At 43.1% G+C, this 19,668-nt stretch overlaps 1 protein-coding gene across 25 annotated transcripts in view; it reads left to right on the forward strand.

Annotated features, from left to right (window-relative positions):
* The window catches only part of FRYL (FRY like transcription coactivator), a 411,199-nt gene that overhangs the window by 294,223 nt on the left and 97,308 nt on the right, over window positions 1–19,668 (forward strand). For all 25 annotated transcript variants that reach the window (XR_010601883.1, XM_065598069.1, XM_065598065.1 and 22 more), the window contains 5 exons: window positions 1,624–1,708; window positions 3,747–3,859; window positions 17,121–17,271; window positions 17,634–17,737; window positions 19,143–19,328. Coding sequence is in view for 24 of the 25 variants with exons in the window: in XM_065598069.1 (XP_065454141.1) it covers window positions 1,624–1,708; window positions 3,747–3,859; window positions 17,121–17,271; window positions 17,634–17,737; window positions 19,143–19,328 (639 nt within the window). In the remaining variant the exon portion in view is untranslated. The remainder of the gene's footprint in view (window positions 1–1,623; window positions 1,709–3,746; window positions 3,860–17,120; window positions 17,272–17,633; window positions 17,738–19,142; window positions 19,329–19,668) is intronic.

The raw sequence follows: 19,668 nt of genomic DNA on the forward strand, positions 1-19,668 counted from the left end.
TGTCCATCTATAAAGCATCCCACTTACGTTAGCATTAAACAATAATAAATTATAAGCATTTGTGCAGTAAACTGTAAAAATGTGACGTGCAGGGGGAAGAAACACACTACAAAAATTCAAAGTGCTGATAAACTTCATTATAGGTGGAGTGGCAGAAGCACTTATATTAAAATTGTCTAACACTTTCCGTTACCGCCCACTATTTTATATATTGATTGCAAGTTGGCCTTAAAAAGAAATAGCTAATACTAGCTACAGTACAAAGATAGTATTTTTGCACTCTAATTTCTGGTTTGTTTACATTGTGAATTAACATATGTCAGACCCCCTAAAACCTACATTTTAGACCATTTCTGCATTTGTGGAGGCTACATGTAGCAACACGCTGCACTGAAAGGCGGGCTGTGTCCACATTCACTGGTGTATGGAGCTACACGCTGCAGTGAAAGGCTCTGGAAGGGGGCAGCAGTGGGGAGCAGCTTCTCACTGCCAGAGCGTTTCATTGAAGCGAGAAAAGGCTCTGATGAGGGAAGCAGCAGGTAAAGGCTCTGGCTGCTCCCTGCTGCTTGAGCTTTACCTCTCGCTGCCTCCATCCTGCTAGAACATTTTGCTGTGGCGAGGAAAGACTCTGGCAGGGGGGAGCTGCCTGAGTCTTTTCCTGACACAGTGAAAGGCTCCGGCAGCAGGGAGGCAGTGGACACTACACAGTTAAAAATAGTAGTGTAGTCATGGAGGAGTGTAGAGAGCTGTGTGGTGTATATACCCTAGGTTTCAGGCATCTAGGTCATTCTACTCGTCTAAGCTATGCCTCACCATCTACACTGCTCTTTATATCCATGCTGACCAGGTGTGCAGTGTCTGTACTCTAAACACTGCCCTAAGTGTAGACATACCCTTAGAGATGTGTGGAGTGCAGCATATAGGAAAGGAAGAAATACATATCTAAAACCTTTTACAAAAGATTAACTTTCTACTAAAGGCACATCATAAAGACTTGAACACAAATCCTTTATATACACAAACAAACTAAACATATTAGTAAATACTATTTCATAAGCATTAGTGACCTTACTATCAAAAACTTTCAGGATCTCTGTCATAGTGAAAATGTTTGTTTATAGCAGCCCATATTTTTAAATCTAAATTGTAACCATTGGTTTTTAAATTGATAGTCCTTAATTTATATTTGCACGTATTGCGACAAAGTGTGATGAACACTTAAGTAGTATCTACACCGCAATATAACACGCAAGGTGGGCCCAGGTCAGCTGACTTGGGCTTATGGGGCTATAAAATTACAGTGTAGATGTTCAGGTTGGACTGGAGCCCTGAGACACCCAAGGAGTCCCAGAGCCTGGGCTCCAGCCATAGCACAAACATCTACACTGTTATGTTATAGCCCCACAGCCGGCCACCAACCATTCCAGGGCCGAGTCAGCCGACCCAGGCAAACCGTGGGTGTCTTTTTTGCGGTATAAATGTACCCCTATGGCTCTTGTACAGTACTACTTTAGTACAAAGAAAATATAGATCCAGGATTTTCAGATAAATTCATACATTGCATAAACTTTTCAATATTTTTACCTATCCTAAGTTATTTTTCTCTTTGTCCTTAATTTACAGGTACCACTTCCAGTAGCAATACAATGGTTGCTCCTACAGATGGCAATCTTGACAATAAGCATACAAAAGATAGTATTGAAGAGAAGTAAGTATCTCCTCAAAGAGCAACAGTACTGAGTTCTTGACTACTTATAACCAATGCAAATAACTGCAGTCTGATCGATTTCTTAGTTTACACTATATTATTGTTGCAGCCAATCAGATTACATATTCAAATCTCTGTTTCCTGATTGATTTATTAGGAACCAACAATACATCTATTTCTTGATCTCTAATTCACTCTTCCAGATTTGTGGATCCTCCCTGTGTGGCCCTCCTATTTCAATCTATCTGAGCTATAAAAACAGAGCTGCTATAGTATCAGCCCCATAGGATTTGTGGGGCTTTTTGTTTGTTCTTAAAGGTTTTCCTACATGGGGAAATTTACCAGCAGAACTTATATGTAAAGAATTTCTCCAGTATAACTCCCCATGTTGACACTGTAATTCCACCATAAAAGTGCCTTTTTCTGATTTAGTTTTTGTCACTTTGAAAACGGTATCAGCTAAAGAGGAAAAGGGCATTCTTACTCTGGAATAAGAGTGTCCATGCAGAGTTTTATACTGGTATTACTACATTCTTATCCTTATGCTGGTAAACTTTCCGAAGCAGACAAGTTCCATGTTATAACAAAACAAAACAAAATGTTAGGTCTAATGGACAGGACTTGTCTGGAGGGCAGTTTGCCTCGAGCCCCCTGTTTGAGAGGGTCCCCAAATAGAGTGGTGCTGTGACACCACACTCCAGGTCACAATGCTATTGAAGTTTTGCCCACCAATCCCTTGTCCCCAGTCATGACAGGAGGGGCAAGAGGGCCGCACCTGAGTGGTGCTGTGATCCCATCAGATCGTAACAACCAGAGCAGGGAGCTGGGTCAAGCCCTGTGAGACAGGAGCTGCTGTTGCAGGGTGAATGTGGGACAGGCTCATTCTCCAACTGTCCCCCAGCCCTCCCTTCAGTGTTTGTTTTTGTATCCTTGGTAGGGGGCCTCAGTTTCAGATTTTGCCCTAGATCCCCAGAAACCTCTGTGTGGCTCTGCTAAAGGAGAGCTCTCCAGATATTTTTGTTGAAGGCATTCTGTGCAAGATTCTGAACTTTGCTTCTAAGAGATGTAACACAGAACTTGCAGCCCAGGAGGATGGGTAGCTCAAGTGGCTTTTAGCCACCTTTGCATCTTCCCAGGCTTCAGCTATTCTTGGGGCTGGAGAGCACTCCAGCTAAGATAGATAGTGCTGGAGGCCTATCTGAGTTCCAGCAATCTCTCTGGGCTGACTTCAGAGCTGCATCATTGTCCAGACTCTCTGCATGTGTGCATGCTTCAACCACATTCATAATACACACCTTTTACACCCAGGCTTGCAAGTGGGGTGGGGGGTCTTTAGGAAGCAGCCATGTAGCTATCTTCCATGGTGCTTGTGCTAGGGGAATCCTGTACTGGCTGAAAAAGAGGTTTTTAAGGCTCATTTATGCTGCTCTGACCATTTTCTACAGCAAAAAGGGGCCAGAGTGGGGGTTGAGGATCTCATCCTGTGAATATCTGTGTCAATTCATATATTGACTTTATGTTTTGGTGAATGATAAGACCAACTTGAGTGTAAGCTCCTTTGGGGTAAGAATCACTCTTATGTTTGTAAAATGCCTAACACACAAGCTCTTAATAATTATTCTGTTTCCTTTTGAGATAACTATTAACCTCAGTTTCAGTGAATATTTACCTCTCTATCATGTTTTACTACAAAATATTATGTACTGTGAATGTGTTATATAATATGTACATAAACATTGTATTCAGCTAGATATTAATGCAGGTGTTTTAAAGAAATATACTATTGCAACAGATTGTCTCATTGAGATACCTGAAGTGGAAGTGATACATTGGAAAGTGCTCCTGACTGATTTAATAGAGGGTGATTGGTTAATTTAGATACCATATCACAAAACTTTATAATTGTCTTTGTAATATAAGTTATTTTGCATAATACATAGTTACATTGAAAAGAAACCCTCGTGTAAAGCACTGAATTGCTATATCATTTTACCACAAAACACGCCTGTTACTAACACTCATGTATTTATTTGTTCAGCTATGTGCATCTAGATATCTACAGTGGGTTGAATAGTAATTTGAACCGCCAACACCACAGGCTAGAATCTCGCTACAGCAGCAGCTCTGGAGGATCATACGAAGAGGAAAAAAGTAATATATTTTTTAAAATATTTGAGTGAATATAGCCTAGAATTTTCACAAATATTAAAAATTGTTGGGTAAAGATTATAGGACAAATTCACATACATTCAGAGAGCGTGACCAGGGACTCTAGGGAACAAGAGATGAGGCAGGCTGCTTTCTCATGCATCCAGCCCAAAAAGGCTTTCGCCCATCCTTTAGCCCTAATCTCCCAGTCCTAAATTTGCTGCTGAAGTTGCAACTAATAGACACTCACTTTCCACAGCAGGATGCAGGACAGGATGGGGAACCAGACATTGTAGTGCTTTCTTCTCCTCTTACTCTCCAAAGTGGGCTGTGATCAGCAGTTTTTGGTGTGTCCTCTTCCCAATTCCTCTCCACCTCCTTCTCAAATAGCCACCAATCAGCAAAGGAAGGTGTGGTATCCCAGTAACTTGAAGGCCACTCAGGTTTAAATGCAAACAAGAACAAACTTTATTCCAGGGCTCCTCCTGGCACCCCCTCAAGGTTTCTCTTCCTCGTGATGCTCCCTGGAGCCTTTCCTGTTCCTTTTCCTGGCTCTGCTTCCTGGTATCTTAAAGGAGCCATGCCCAATAAACAGCCATTCCCAAATACCACATTTTCCACCTCCAAACAGGTTTTTTTTGTACAACCATACAGTAACAAATTATACAGTTTAAACCTTCAAAATGCCAGTAATTCATTTGGATGTTACACCACAAAGACGTTCAGCCAACATGGGGGCCCACAGGAGCGTAAGTAAAGGTCTATGCATCACCCTTGGGACACCAACAGCTGGCAGATGCAGGGTTGGAAGTGAAATTGGAGCCTCTGGGTTTGTCTTCACATACAGCATTGCAGTAGCATAGCTACACCAGTGCAGCTGCCTCACTGTAGCGTTATAGTGAAGATGCTACTACAGTGATGGGAGAGCTTCTCCTGTTGGTATAGTTAATTCACCTCCCTGAGAGGAGGTAGCTATGTTGAAGGGAGAAGCTCTCCTGTTGACATAGTGCTGTCTACTCTGGGAGTTAGTTCAGTATAACTACATTGCTCAGGGGTGTGGATTGCGTTACACAGTTATACTGATATAAATCTAGTGTAGACCTAGCCTGTGTTGGGGCAGGCAGTACCCCTTCAGCTGCAGATGGTGCAGTGGGGATTTCCACACCCCCTACCCTGTGATGGGCTCCTGTACATGCACTAAATTACTGATATACCAGTGGGACCCATCATGCAATTCGTGTGTTACCACTCCTAGACACTGCATAGCCTGCAACAGAATTGAAAGCTGTGATCCAAACTTGGACCCCCTGCATAGTCTGTGTACACATACCCATTGCCCCACCACCAGGGTCTTCACCCTAGCCCTCTGTGTGTCATCTGTGTAACCTTTGTAGCATGCCTGCTGCTTCTGTATGTGGTTGTGAACCTCCTGTGGATTTTTAAAATGGGGCTTAATAAATAGTGATAAGTACAGCTCTCACCCCAGCATCAGGAAAGGTGGGGACTGACTTATTGATCTCTGGGAAACAGTCCAGTAATGCTGTAATACTGGGTGGAGAGCTTGCAGAAAGGGAAAACCGTGGGTCAGATGAGCCCAAAATTCATTCTTCAACGTGAGATTAAATCTCTCTATACCCCCATTAGCCTGAGGATGGTACCTGGGACTACAGACACACCAGATCTCTATCTGCTAGGAATTGAGTGAAACAAGCAGAAACAAACTGCAGTCTGTTATCAGTAATTATCGTTCAGGGATAATCCCACCTAAAGAACCACTCCTCCAGCTGATCACAGACTACTTGTGATGGTACTAGGCTGCTAGCTGCTACCTCTGACCATTTGGAAAAATATTCTAAGCTACTAATAGAAACCACTGATACTGTGGGGTGGGAATTATTTCTCCACATAAGGCTAGCTGTGGACTGTCACAGCCCAGGTGGCAGCAGGGTAGGAATCAGTGGTACGCTGGCTTGCTTATAGGATTTACCACTAAGTAAATGTGGTTCACAATTTCTGAACAACTCTTCAATGTGACTATCAATTCCTGATCACTATACCGCTGTGCAACACCTCTGCCTCATATGTACCATCCCAAGGTGCCTTTTGTGGGCAATGGCCAGCATTTCTGTCCACATGGCCTCTGGAAATTCCACCTATGAGTCCCAAAGTAGACCTTGATCACCCCATGATGACAATTCAAATCTCACATGAAAATAACCCCCTGATAATCTGAAATAGTTTTTGGCCAATCCTGAAAAACACATTTGAGAACTTTCTTGTAACTAGAGCTGTCCCTTGGGATGGTGAATCGGGGTGACCTCCCCGGACCCACGCTTTGGGGGGCCCTGCTGTTAGATAAAATCGTGAGGAGGCGGGCGGGGAGGTGAGGCGGGAGGCGGACAGGCAAGCGGGGTGAGGAAGTGAACAGGGAGGCGAGTGGCAGGCGGGTAGGTGGGCGAGGAGGAGCCCCCCTGCTAGAACCTCCCCTCTCCCCAGTGTTTCTTGACTGCCAGAGGGCTCCACTGATCAGCGCCTCTCCCTCCCTCTCAACACCTACCAACTACAGCAGATCAAATGTTTTGCGGTGTCAGGAGGCACTGGGGGGGAGGGGAGAGGAGCAAGGGCACAGCGTGCTCAGGGGATGGGGCGGAACTGTGTGGGAAGAGGCGGGGCGGGGGCAGAGTGGGGGTGGGAAGAAGCAGGGCAGGGTTGGCGGTTGGGGGAAGTGGTGGAGTGGGGGCGGGACTTGGGCAGAACCAGGGGGAGCACCCCCCAGCAGATTAGAAACTCAGCACCTATGTCCCGGGCCCCGCACCACCCTAGGGACAGCCCTGCTTGTAACAGTACATCCTGGGGCAGTGTCTCTAACAATGATTTGGGAGTGGCAAGAGAGAGATCAGTCAAGGCATTGTTATGCCCTTCCTGGCTCATAATTTCACTTTCTATGGATTTGACAGGTGATCATAAGTAGTCTTCCTTCTTTCTTTTTTGCAACAAAAAGGTTTAACATCCAAAGCGAAGTTGGTCACTTCTATAATGGCCTTGAGCAAGTGAGAAATCTCTGTGGCTACGACATCCTTTAACACCCAGGGAGGTCTGCAGAATGGCTGTATAATTGGGGAGGCCAGTGGACGATGCTCCACTGGCAACATCCGTATCCATGGACGATGCTCATAGCTATGGCAACATCCGTGTCCAGAAGAAACCTTGGGGAGTACATCTCTCCAGTCATCCTCCACAAGGCGGATTTCTGTGTTTTTTGAGTCTAATACTTTAAAGCCCAGTGCCCAGAACAGATCCAGCCCAAGAAGGTTGGCTTTAAAATGGAAATGCTCCCACTTCTTATTGACAATATATCATGGGGAGAACCACCATCCTCAGCAAAGTGATTTTCACATTGCCATATCCAAATAGTGAGGACTGTACTGGCTGCAAAGTGAAATAGGCAAAATATCTATGATATATGGTGTAGTTTGAGTGAAACTCATACTCCAATGCTCATGCTCAGCAGTATCTCCACATCCACTAAATGGCAGAGGCAGCTTTTAAAACTGTCCCGGTTCCATGATCCCCTAAGGGATGCAATCTTCCTTCCTCCCCAGTCATCCAGATAAGTGACGGCTGGGGTAGTACAACACCATCTGGCAAAAAGGTTAAGTTTTCCACATTGTCGATCCATTTGTCCCTGAGCTGGACACTCCCAGTTACACGGTTACTTGAACCCTTGTCAGTATGCTGTACTAGGATGACTACAGTGGTGGATGCCCCCAAAGAAGAAGAACCTAGAGGAGTGTGGGTCTGGGAAAGGGAATGAGCTTCTTGAATTGCAAGTTCAAATTGATAGCCAGTCTCTACTGCTCCGTGAAGTGTCAGGGAATCTGTTTCCATAAGGAGGTGCTCCCATAAGTGTAGGTATGAAATCCGCTCCATAAACCAATCCCGAATTATCTCATCAGTTAGGGCTGCAAATTTGCATGTTAACTGCCACTTCCTGGAAGCTAGCTACAAACATAGCAGACTGATTCTGTGAAGAGTTTGACTGGCCACAGAAATTTAATACGATTGAGCATAGCATAGGGTGTGGAGTGAAGGTGTGCTGCTAATGCCATTACTGCCTTCTGATACGATGTGTATGTCTCCAGAGTGAAGATCAGAAAGCCTTGGTACCTAGTGCATGGAGTAGAAATGCAAGTTTCAGGTGCTGCTTCCAGACCAACCACCATCAAGTACACTTTGAATGCTGCGATCCATCTGGTCCATAGGAAGGGTGGGTCCCCTGGTAGCATCAGAATTTGGGCAGGTATGGTCACAGAGGCTGGGGATTGTATGGTAGCTGGGAGCACAGTTGGTCCAACATCCCCATTGCCACTGTGGTCCCCAGTAACTTGGAAGACCACTCAGGTTTAAATACAAACAAGAACAAACTTTATTCCAGTGGTCTTGCTGGCACCCCTTCTAGGTTCACTTCCTCTTAACCTCCACTTGGTGTCCCTCCTGTTCCTACTCTTGGCTCCACTTCCTGATTCCTTAAAGGAGCCACACCTCATAAACAGCCATTCCCAAATACAACAGAAGGGACTTAATAGAGGTGAGAAGCCACACTGGGGAGCAGTGAAAAAATCTGGGGCAGATTGCTATTGGAGAGAAAAAAAGAAGGAACATGGGATGAGTTGGGGGGGGGGAAAGAGGATGAATAGAAGTAAAAAAAACTGAAAATAAAAAGGAAAGGGAAAAATGTGAATTGAATACAGAGAGAGGGTTTCAGAGAAAAGTAGATGGAAACATTAATTGAAAATTGTAGAAAATTTAGACTGAGGAAAAACAAAGGCATGAAAAAATGTGAACATAAAAGCGAAGGAATGATAGAAGGAAAAAACATTAGGGACCTAGTATTGTTCATTTATCTATATATGTATGTATTTGTTTTAAAAGGTTGTTTTAATCATTGATTTAGATTTATGATAGGTTGGCTCTTTCCTGTTTAAAAAGCAGGAAAGGGATGAAAATCCCTTCTCCAAACCCAGCCCCTTTGCATGCTTGCTATGGAGTGTGGGCACACCATCTGTGACTGATTTTATATCCCCCCAAAAGTAATGGTTTCTGCCCTGAAGTGCTTACTAATTTAAATAATTATGACAACATTACGGAAGACCAAACAGAAGCAGGAGATGGGTACGATGTGAACAAAGGTCACAAATTCAAAATCCTAAGCTATTTTAGGGGTACTGCATCCTTTTTTTGGGGGGGGGGGGGGGCGTGTAATATCTTTGGTTCCTACCTGTATTAAAAAGTGTTTCTTTCTGTTCACCAGCATTACTGAACCTTTCTGTGGGATAATTTTCTGTTTGATTACTGGACCTATGGCATCTTCAATCCTTACTTATTTGCCTATTGATTTAAAGTTTATGCATCATTTTATTAGATTCTTTAATTTTTGTCTGAAGTCCCTGCCCAGGCAAGGTATACTTTAACCCACAATCTCCCATCCTCCTTCAACAATAACCCCCTTTCCTCATCCTCCCTGCAAATGCCAACCCTGGCTATTTTGTGACTTCTCTGTACCCTGCCTATCCTTGCAAATCATAATGTTCATCTACTTCGTCATTTATCTCCCAGATCCTAAATTCAAATTGATCATCTACCAAAAACAGATGCTTCTTGGTACTGTGTGCAAATGATGGAGCAGCATTTTAATGTTCGTGGGTTTCATTTTGATTTCATCTGTGGCTATACCACTTTTAAACTACATAGCTCATTATGAATGTGTAGCAGGGTGCTGGTGCAAAAGCACCTAATTACCCCTGCTCAGCCAGCTCCAATCAAGAGAAATAGATTGGGGCTGGTGAAACAGACCTGATGCCTGGGGATTGGCTCCACCGGCGGGCCTGACAAGCCAGCAGTTATAAGGGCTGGGAGCCAGAAGAAAAGCCCAGCCAGGGAAAGGTCAGGCTCCTAGCTGTGGGCTGACTGCAGGAAAAGAGGGAACTAACCCTGTAAGCCTTGTATATAGCTCAACACTGGTGGTGGGAGAACTATGTGTGTGTAAATAAAGTCATGGGTGCTGCATAACTGGAAGTCTCTCTGCTTTATTGGGACAGCCAGCGGGCTCTGGAGGAGGGGCGTGACAGAGAACCTGTCACAGAATAGTAAACCAAGGGATATTTAATGTGCAGTTATTATTATGTTGATGGAATGTGAATTAGAAGTTGAAAGCAATGAAGAAAAACCAGTATTTTAAAGGTAAAATTTCAGGAGTGCTTTGCTCATTGCCATACCTTATTTTCACTTTTTCTTTTCTTTTTTTAACTAAAAAGTAACCTGCCTACATTCACTGCATCAGTTGCAAAAACAACTGAGACTCTTGGAAGCAAGGGGGAAATTCAGCATACCTCACCACAGGTGCACAAGTTCCCAAATACCATAGAAATGGCAGGTTCCCACTGCAAACGTGTGGGCAGGGACACAGAGAACATGCAGAACCACACTGCTCTGCCTGCCATGGAAGAGAAGAGAGCATTTGCATCTTGTTCGTGGAGTGGTAGGAAAATGGCTAGCAGAACAGCAAAACGTGTGTATTCATTGGCTTAGTACAGGGTGCTTAGAAGGCTGGATCTGCCATTTATAGCTAATGGACTGTTGTAGTAGCGGAAATGATCGAGCTACCTCCACCTCACCTACAGTTAAGATACAGAGTTCCATCAAACCCAAGTCCTCAGGCTTCACTAATGGACATGATTTTTTCCTGCTTTTATCAGCCTTAATATCAGGACAGTTATTTTAGTGTGATTCAATGCTATGCTATCTTCACCACTGTCATATTCCTTCCAGCTTTCAGGTCTCCCAGAGACAGAATCTAAGTTACTGTTCTTCAAGTATGTGTCAAAGTGGATCCCACTATAAATATGCATGCAGCTCGTGCATGCAAGATCAGATTCTTTTAAATAGCAGTGTCTGTAGGGGCCATGCATGCATCCAGAGCAGCCATGACCCTTCTTTAGTTCCTTCTTACGCTTGAGCCAGCAAGACAAAACCTAGCGAACATCCAACCACTATTTTTCTTAGATACTTTAAAATGTTAAAAAGAAAGCTTCATCTTCACCTTCCCATTGAATTGGACATTCAAAAGAGAAAAGAAGAAGGGGGGGGGAAGAAGAAACTGCCTGTGTTTCCTCTGTACAGTGGGGTGAAGTGCTGTACTTTTGGCAAACTAAACCTTCAGGGTTCGTACCCTGCCCATCCTGTGACACACTGATCCCTATCTAGGATGGACACAGGTGATGTTTCTTTTACCCAGGGGAGAGCTACACCCTGGATAGGTGCTCTGTGTTCAAGTTCTTTTCCTTCAGGACCTGCAAATAATCCCGGAACTCTTGGCTTGAGGCATATCTGCTAGAGAAGTGCCTGCAGGTCTGTTCATACCCAAAGGTGACAGTCGCTAGCAGAGCAAGGCTGGAAAGCCAGCATCAGCCAGCACTCCCTTGAGCACACATCATACCTGCAGATCAGGCAGTGGAAAGAAGGTGAAGAGAGCATTGGCAGAGCCAGCACCACTGACTTCAGTGACAACTGCTTCATCATTGGCAAGTCCTTAGCACCATAAACCTCAGATCAGACCAACTCAGTACCGATGGCCCTGGCATTTGCTTCAGCTGCCCCAGCATCAGCATCTGTGTCCACACATAGAAGTGATGCTCAATCATTGAGCTGGACAGAGCCCAAATATAGCTCCAAACATGAAGGGAAGTCCTAGAAGGATGTAACGAAACAACACTTCTCAAAGAACTCCTCCAAGTCCTCAATCAGACCAAGAATGGCACAGAGAATGAGACCCACTGCTAACCTTGGTGCTGACTTCCTGGGGGTATCCACAATGGAGTCTAGCAAGAATCCAAAATACATCTGGGAGGAATCTGTATCATTTCTGGAGACATTTTTCCTGTGTCTACTGGAATTGGCCCTGGAACCATATCACCCTACAGCACCACCATTTGAAGAGGGAGATATACTCCTCCTCACTGTCACCAGTGTACTTTTCTCTCCAGCATCAAACAAAGATCCCTCTCCTCTACCTTTAAAAATTGACCCCAAGAAAATTATTAGGGAGCCCTTATTCAGCCCTCCATCCCAGATGGGGAATGTGAGTGGCACTGGGCCGGCCCCAACCAAGCCAATACCCATATGGCACACCACCTTAGTTGAATTGGCCTTATAGGGGACTGTCATCTCACATGTCCAGAAGCAGATCCCCCTCTCATGCTTCCAGAAAAAGGAAGAGATCCCATGCCCTGGTGGCATCATTAGCCAGGCTGTCTACACTTGAACTGAACGTGATCAGCTAGGAGCAAGAAAAGGCAGTGGGACTACAGCAACCTCCATCTCCACCAAAAGAGTCATCCTCATCAACAGATGAAGTAGTGACATCAGCTGCCGCACTGGCAATTGATAACTTCAAAACTTTTCAGGACCTCTGGTCTCATATTGTGGAATCCACAGATGCTGATACTACATTTATACCAGAGAAGGCTCATTAACTCTTTTTGATATTTGAGTGCCACAACACCAGCCAGAATTTCCCTCCCCATTGAGAGGATCCTGGAACCCACCAAAGGATAGCGAGAAGCCCCAATAACTCTTCTTCCAATTTATAAATGAGTGGAGAAAAGATATCAGGTGCCTCCCAAAAGGCTTTGAATGCTTCTACACCCATCCAAACCCAGGGTCCCTGGTTGTTCAGCAGCTCAGGAAAAATCGAAGTCCACAAAAGGTGCACTTAAGAACAAAGATTCAAAAAAGTTGGACCTTTCTGGATGCAAGTCATATTCATCAACCTCAATGGAACTTCAGGTGGCCAACTACTTGTGACCTAAGAACCCCTCAATGCCAACTGCTAAGGAGGTTACAAGAATGTCCTGATACTAATATATACATTCTGGTTCACCAAAGAATATTGAGTGAGATCTTATATGAAAGCCAAGATATCGCTGGTCATTAATATTGTAAAATGTATGTACAGGTATTGAATAAAGAGTTATGCATGTATACTAAAAATATGTTCCTAAAGTCTGTATCAAGGCAGAGTTGACAAACCGGTTTCTGCCTGACAAAAGATGTTTATTCACCCGTCTCTTGGTCCACATGTAAATTAAGCATATAAGCCAACCCAGTGGAAGCCCTATTTGAAGTCAACAGTGGGGTGTGAAATCAAAAGGGAAGCAGCTCACCAGAGAATAAGTTATAGGGGGAAGGAGTGTTATCCTAACTCTGCGGTACAGACAGTGAACTTTGGGGAATTTAATCAGAAGGCAAGGAAAGGAAAACACCCATTAATCCTCTACCTACAAAGTAATTGGGCAGTGCAATTACATTCATGAAACAGGATCTCAAGCAGGCTTGGTTGAAACGCTGCCAAGGACATTTGGGGTGAGATACACTTTAGGATGGAAGTTGGCCTGTTAAGTCTCTAGAAATTGATTTTTTTTAAATAGAAACCAAAAAGGGTTACATATTATTCTTTCTTACTATCTCTTGAATCTTGAACCTTTGACACTAATCTTTTTGTTTTCACTATAAATATATCTCAGTACTGAGGTATTATACAAGCAGCTGATTCTGAGTTGAATCATTCAAGCTGGTGTGTACATTGTTCCCTTGGGGACTGCAGACCTGGTATTACTGTGAGCATTCAGATAAGGGGCTGGACACTTCGGGGGAAAGCTTCAAAGGGGCTTCGTGACTGGGGTGCACCTATTCTTAACCTGCAAGGTAAAGTAAGGGCTTGCATATCCCAGAGGAGATTGTTTGGGTGGCTAATAGGCTGGTGGTGTCAAGAAGCTGGCACCCAGTTAAGCTAAAGTCAATCTTCCTCTCAGTAGAGGCAGGAGGTAACAAAGTGATTCACAGTCCTGGCTACCCAGAGACCCTTCAAATTACCATGTTCTCTTTGCCAAGTACAATTTTCTCACGTGGGAGGTGGTCACTCCTTTCCTAGCTAAAATCCTGCAGGAGTACAGGGATGAGTTGAAAGAAACAATCAGAGGGTCAAGAGAAAGGTCAGGTTGGCCACAGATGCATCTGATACAGCCACAAGGTTGATGGCCATAGTTATCAGAATGAGGCAGATTTTATGGTTCTAGATGTCTGGCATACCAAGAGGACATTATAGAGGACCTACCTTTTGAGGCAATGGAGCTCTTATTAAAAAAAAATATGAAGATATACCTATCTCATAGAACTGGAAGGTACCTTGAAAGGTCATTGAGTCCAGTCCCCTGCCTTCACTAGCATGACCAAGTACTGTCCCTGACAGGTTTTTTTGTGTGCCCTAGATCCCTAAATGGCCCCCTCAAGGATTGAACTCACAAACCTGGGTTTAGCAGGCCAATGCTCAAACCACTGAGCTGTCCCTCCCCCCTCCTTCTATTATGTACAACTAACAGTCCTCCCCAATTATGCATCATCAACAGGGTTTGAACCCTAAACCTCCAACACTGCAGCATAGACCTTTACCACTTCAGCTACAGAACTAACTACAGAACTTCAGCCAGAGTACAGACAAAGCATTCCATTCTCTCAAGGACTTGAGCCACCGTATGGTCCTTGGGAATTTACACACTGGCTCCTTATAGGAAACATACAAGTACCAGCCCCAGCAGAGGTGCAGAAGACATTGTCCAACTCCTGGGACTGTCAGCCAGATTCCCAACACAGAAAGAATGTACATGATGCTGCTTGCCAGACTTCACCTGTGACCACTCAAACTCTGGTTCAGGTTGGTCTGTTTCCCAGTGAAACACCAAATGAGCAAGAAGGTCATGGTTCTACTCAGACCTCACAGATCTGAAATGGTGGAAGGAAACTGAGAATATGCGTGGCTAAGTACTGTTCTCTGCCCCCTCCCCGACAATGACTTTAATCACAGGTACCTCGGAGATCCATTTGGACCATCTACAAATGCAAGGAATAGGGTCCTCGGAAGACATGGAGCTCCACATCAGTGTCATGGAGCTCAGAGCCACGAGGCTAGCCTGCCAGTCCTTACTTCCTGTTCTTCACAATTCCACAATGCAGGTCTTGATGAACATCATGTCAGCAATGCACCACATAAAGAAGCAAGGAGGCACAAGCTCTGGACATGGTGCCACAGATGCAAGTTAACCCTGATGGCTCTTCAGCTCCCAAGAGTCAGCAACAACCTTGTAACCCCCCTGAGCAGATATGTTACCACTCACAAGTGATCACTACAGAGATCTATCATAGAACTAATTGGGAGGTTCCTGTAATAGACCTGTTTGCCACCAAAGACAACACCGAGTGCCAGATTTTTTGTTGCAGAGAGGATATGAGCCTGGGGCTGTTGCCTGATGTTTTCCTTCTGCAGTGGCATCTAGGCCTCTTCTGTGCTGTTCCATCCATTCTCTTGGTCCTCATGGTGATTTCCAAAATTCAAAAGGGACAGCCATGATTGTTCTCATAGGTCTGTACTGGCCAGTGCAATTTTGGTTGACAGACCTGCTACAGATGTTCATTCAACCACCAGTTCAACTCCCAGACTGCCTGGACCTGTTTTTACAGCACTGTGGGAAGATACTCCATCCAGACCCACCTGGATGACAAACAGGATGTTGTCTGATTAAGTACCATGGACAGGGATTGCTTTAGACAAGTCCAAGACATCCTGATACAGAACAGGAAGATATCTACCAGAAGGACTTTTTCATCAAAATGGAAGAGGTTCTCAATAGGGGTGACCCCACATGGCCTGGACCGTATACAGGCTTTGGTACCAAAGGTTCCCAACTACTTCCTGCATCTGAAACAGCTTTTGTTTAGCACCACTAAGGTCCAAGTTGCAGCAGTTTCAGATTGCCATCCATGGATAGTCATGCTTGGTCTTCTCTCACCCAATGGTATCAGAGTTCTTGAAGGGTCTGTTACCTACATTATACTGGTCAGGGAACTTGCTTCTGCCTGGCACCTCAATGTCATCTTCTTGAGACTCATGGAGCCCCCTTCAAGCCCCTTTCAGAATGCTCCTTACTTCATCTGGCTCTGAAGACAGTCTCCCTAGTTGCAATCACTTTTTAGTCAGAAGAGTGAGCAAACTCCAAATGCTTGTGGCTGATCCCCTCCCTACATCGTATTTCATAGGGTTAATGTGATCCTGAAACCTCACCCTAAATTAATTCCTAAGGTGGTCTCAAATTCTATCTGAATTAATCATTTAACATTCCTCTCTTCTTTGCAGTAAAAAATCCTCTTCATTGGGAGAGAAGAAGCAGCACACACTGGGCATTTCCAGAGCCTTTTTTTACTACATTGACAGAACCAAACTGTCTTTCTGTTTATTTCTGGCTATAACTGGCCATTCCAAAGGACAGGCCATCTCAATACAAAGAATATCTAAGGTGGATAACATAACTCTTTGTGTGACAGATAACACTGTCTTTTCAGTTAGCTGATGTATCTCTCCCACCAAATGCCAAGACTCATCCCACCAGAGCTCAAGCAATACCCTCTGAAATGTGCCAGTTTCAGAGATCTGCAAGGCAGCAACATGGAGTAACCCACTGATTTTTGTCAAGCACTATGCATTGTACTGAGCTTCTAGAGCAAGTGCCATGTTTGGGAGAGCAATTCTACAAACCTGTTGGACTGATGCAGCTGATACTACTAATCAAGTGTCCAGAAGGGGTGCTGTTGCTAGTCACCTACAATGAAATCCACACTGACAAATACTCGAAGAAAGAAGAGTTACCTACAATAACTGTGGTTCTTTGAGGTGTTGTTAGTATGGATCCCATAACCACCCTCCATCCCCATTTATGAAGTCCTATGCTTCCCTGGACTTTGATTTGCAAGGGAACTAAGAGGGGGTTAGAGTTGTTCTGCCTTTTATGGGTTTGAATGGGAGCATAAGGAGACACAGGGAGTGTACGTGGCCCTGACAGACACGGTTATTCAAAAGATTCCAATCTTGCGTACATGCAGCACTTGTCTGCTTACAGTGGGATCCACATTGACAACTTCATTTTGAAGACCCACAATTACTGTAGGGTAAGAAACCATTCTTTATTTTAACTTTTGTCTGAATGGCTTTTCTCGTCTGGACACTTCTGTTTCCCAGGATCTATAGCTTCAAATCCTGGGGCATTTTTAAAATTATTACTATGTAGAATATTAGGTGGAAGATTACCATTAGTAAATTGTACATTTTGCTTGGATTTACAAATCAAAAAGAAAAGTAAAAATAAATGTATTTTGATAGGTGATTCAATGCCACTGTATTCTAACTGGCGACTGAAAGTGATGGAGCATAATCAAGGAGAGCCTCTACCTTTTCCACCTACTGGGGGTTGTTGGTCACCACTGGTGGATTATTTACCTGAAACTTCATCTCCAGGCATGTCTCTTCACAGGTAAATACTAACATTACATGAAAGTGACAGCAATTCAGTTCATATTAGTTTACATCAAACTATGTCTTCATGCATGTGCTGTGTAAAGTAAGAATAGCCTTTCCTTATCCATTACATTTCCTGGGTTGCTTACAATTCAAGAAGTTACGATGTCTTAGCTACCTTTTGATTTGGAGGGCTAAAGCTTTTCACATCGGCTGTGTAGCTTCTTGTGACTTTGTTTTTTTCTTTCTTGTCTTTAAGACTTTTGTAGCCTTAAAAGGGGATATTAGTTAAGAGTATCTTTAAAACTCCTACAAATCTTCAAAATGTAAACTACAATTGTATTCTGATCTCTTATCAATTTTTTTCTTTGTCTTTAGGTGTAACATAGCAGTGATCCTTTTGACTGACTTGATAATCGACCACAGTGTGAAGGTGGAATGGGGAGGCTACCTCCATCTTTTACTTCATGCAATTTTTATAGGTAACAAAACTCGTACTGAAATATCAGGGGTTTTATTTAAATTGAGGAAAACAGCAATTTGTAATCTTGGTTTTGAAGATTATAGTAATTGAAAATGATGACAACAGCCTTTTGACATAACTACTTTTTTTTCCAAGGCTGAATGAGATTAATATTTCTTATTATTTATTTATCAATAAAATCTTAGCAGAAAGTACAGAAAGGGTTTCTGGTGTATGAAATATTTTCGTCTTCTATGTTGTTGTGACAATCTGACTTTAAAAACTGACTTCCAATAACATAAAGGAAGAACACTTTTTCAAGTTGAAAAAAAAATCCACTTTTTAAAAAAAAAATTCCAGTCATTTTGGTTTATATAAATACAATATTAATAAGTGTCGTCTTTAAAATTAACACTGTGGATAACATATAAAAGCTAAAACTTACTAAATGCCTGTAAGCAGAACGTTTGGGGCTAAATGCAGCCATGATGTAAGCAAGTGTAACTGCATTTACTTCAGTGAAGTTACACATATTTGCACCAGAGCTAAATTTGGTCTATTGTGTGATAGGTAATAAACTAGTGCATCTCTTTTCTTCATCCTCTTGTACTCTTTTGGCCATATTTCCACCTTATTGTAGTCCATTGCTGCCCTTCACCCCCTGCCTCTCTTGGGCAGCATACATCTGCCCTGAACTTATATCCCCACTTGATTTGGCCTTTTTCTCTTCTGAGCATATACAGTTAATCAGACAAGTGTGCTGGACTAGCGAGCCTTTTCATGTTCCTAATGTTGCTTATTTCTTGAGACAAACTTGTAGGTAGGAAATACAAGTGGGCATGAAAGTTTGGACTCCTTTACAAAGCATTGTCCATTGAGGCCATTTGTCCTTCTCCCCTTGCATAGAAGGTGCAATGAGCTTGGAGTACACTTAGTGTCCTCAGTGCTTCTCTTGTTCTCCCCTGTGTTTTCGGCTCCATATTTTTCAGTATGGTGAGTCTTTCAATTTGTTTGAATTAAAATGGGTTTTTTTTTAGTACCTGTGTAATGGCAGGAATCATCCACAGTATGGCCTAGTTGGTTTATTGTATGAAATAAACATAATACATTACCACACTGAGCAAGAGGGTGTTTGTTTTTCAAAATAGTAAAGCCAGAGAGTTTTAATATATTGAAGTTATTATAGAAAAAATAGAAGAGGAGATGGAAGGAGCATATCCTCTGTTTCTCCAAATAGCCAAAATCTAACTCATTTTCAGTTGTTGGCGGTGAAGCTTTCTTTACCAAAAATAGATATCATTTGTAGAGATTGATATAGACCACTAGGACTGTTGCCGATTTTTAGATAGTACTAGAACTGTTGCTTATTTTAGTTAGTTGCATATTTAATTGATTAACCTTTCTATTTTCCTCTTTAATTTTAGGGTTTGACCACTACCACCCTGAAGTGTATGAGCATTGTAAACGCCTGCTTTTGCACCTGTTGATAGCGATGGGCTCCAACAGTAGTGTCCAGTCTGTTGCTTCTGTCCTTCTCAGGAACAGGGAGTTTAATGAACCCAGGGTGCTTACTGTCAAGCAAACTGCACATTTAGATTATACTTTCACAGGTAACCACAGCTACGTTGTTAATGTTTCATTAATTAAAACAACAGAGAAGGTCACTTTTTGATTGGATTTAAATATTAAAATCTCCATTGTTTGTAATTTATTTCACTTCCAGTTTTGTCCAGTTGGATAAAATTTCTTTCTTCCTTGGATTTTTCATTAACCTAAAATTAATATATATGTTAACATTTTGTGCACAGTCATCATCAGCAGGAGTAGCACAGTTGAATGTTAATTGCTGGTTTGCTGCTGCTGTGGAAACTGCAGAGGAAACTGTTAGTTGGTCATATAAAATAGCAACTACTTTTTTGTGATTTTAAAGGAGAAATAGGGAGATATTTC

This window comes from Chrysemys picta, chromosome 5 (genome assembly GCF_011386835.1).
Source record: "Chrysemys picta bellii isolate R12L10 chromosome 5, ASM1138683v2, whole genome shotgun sequence".
In the NCBI taxonomy this organism is placed as follows: Eukaryota; Metazoa; Chordata; order Testudines; family Emydidae; genus Chrysemys; species Chrysemys picta.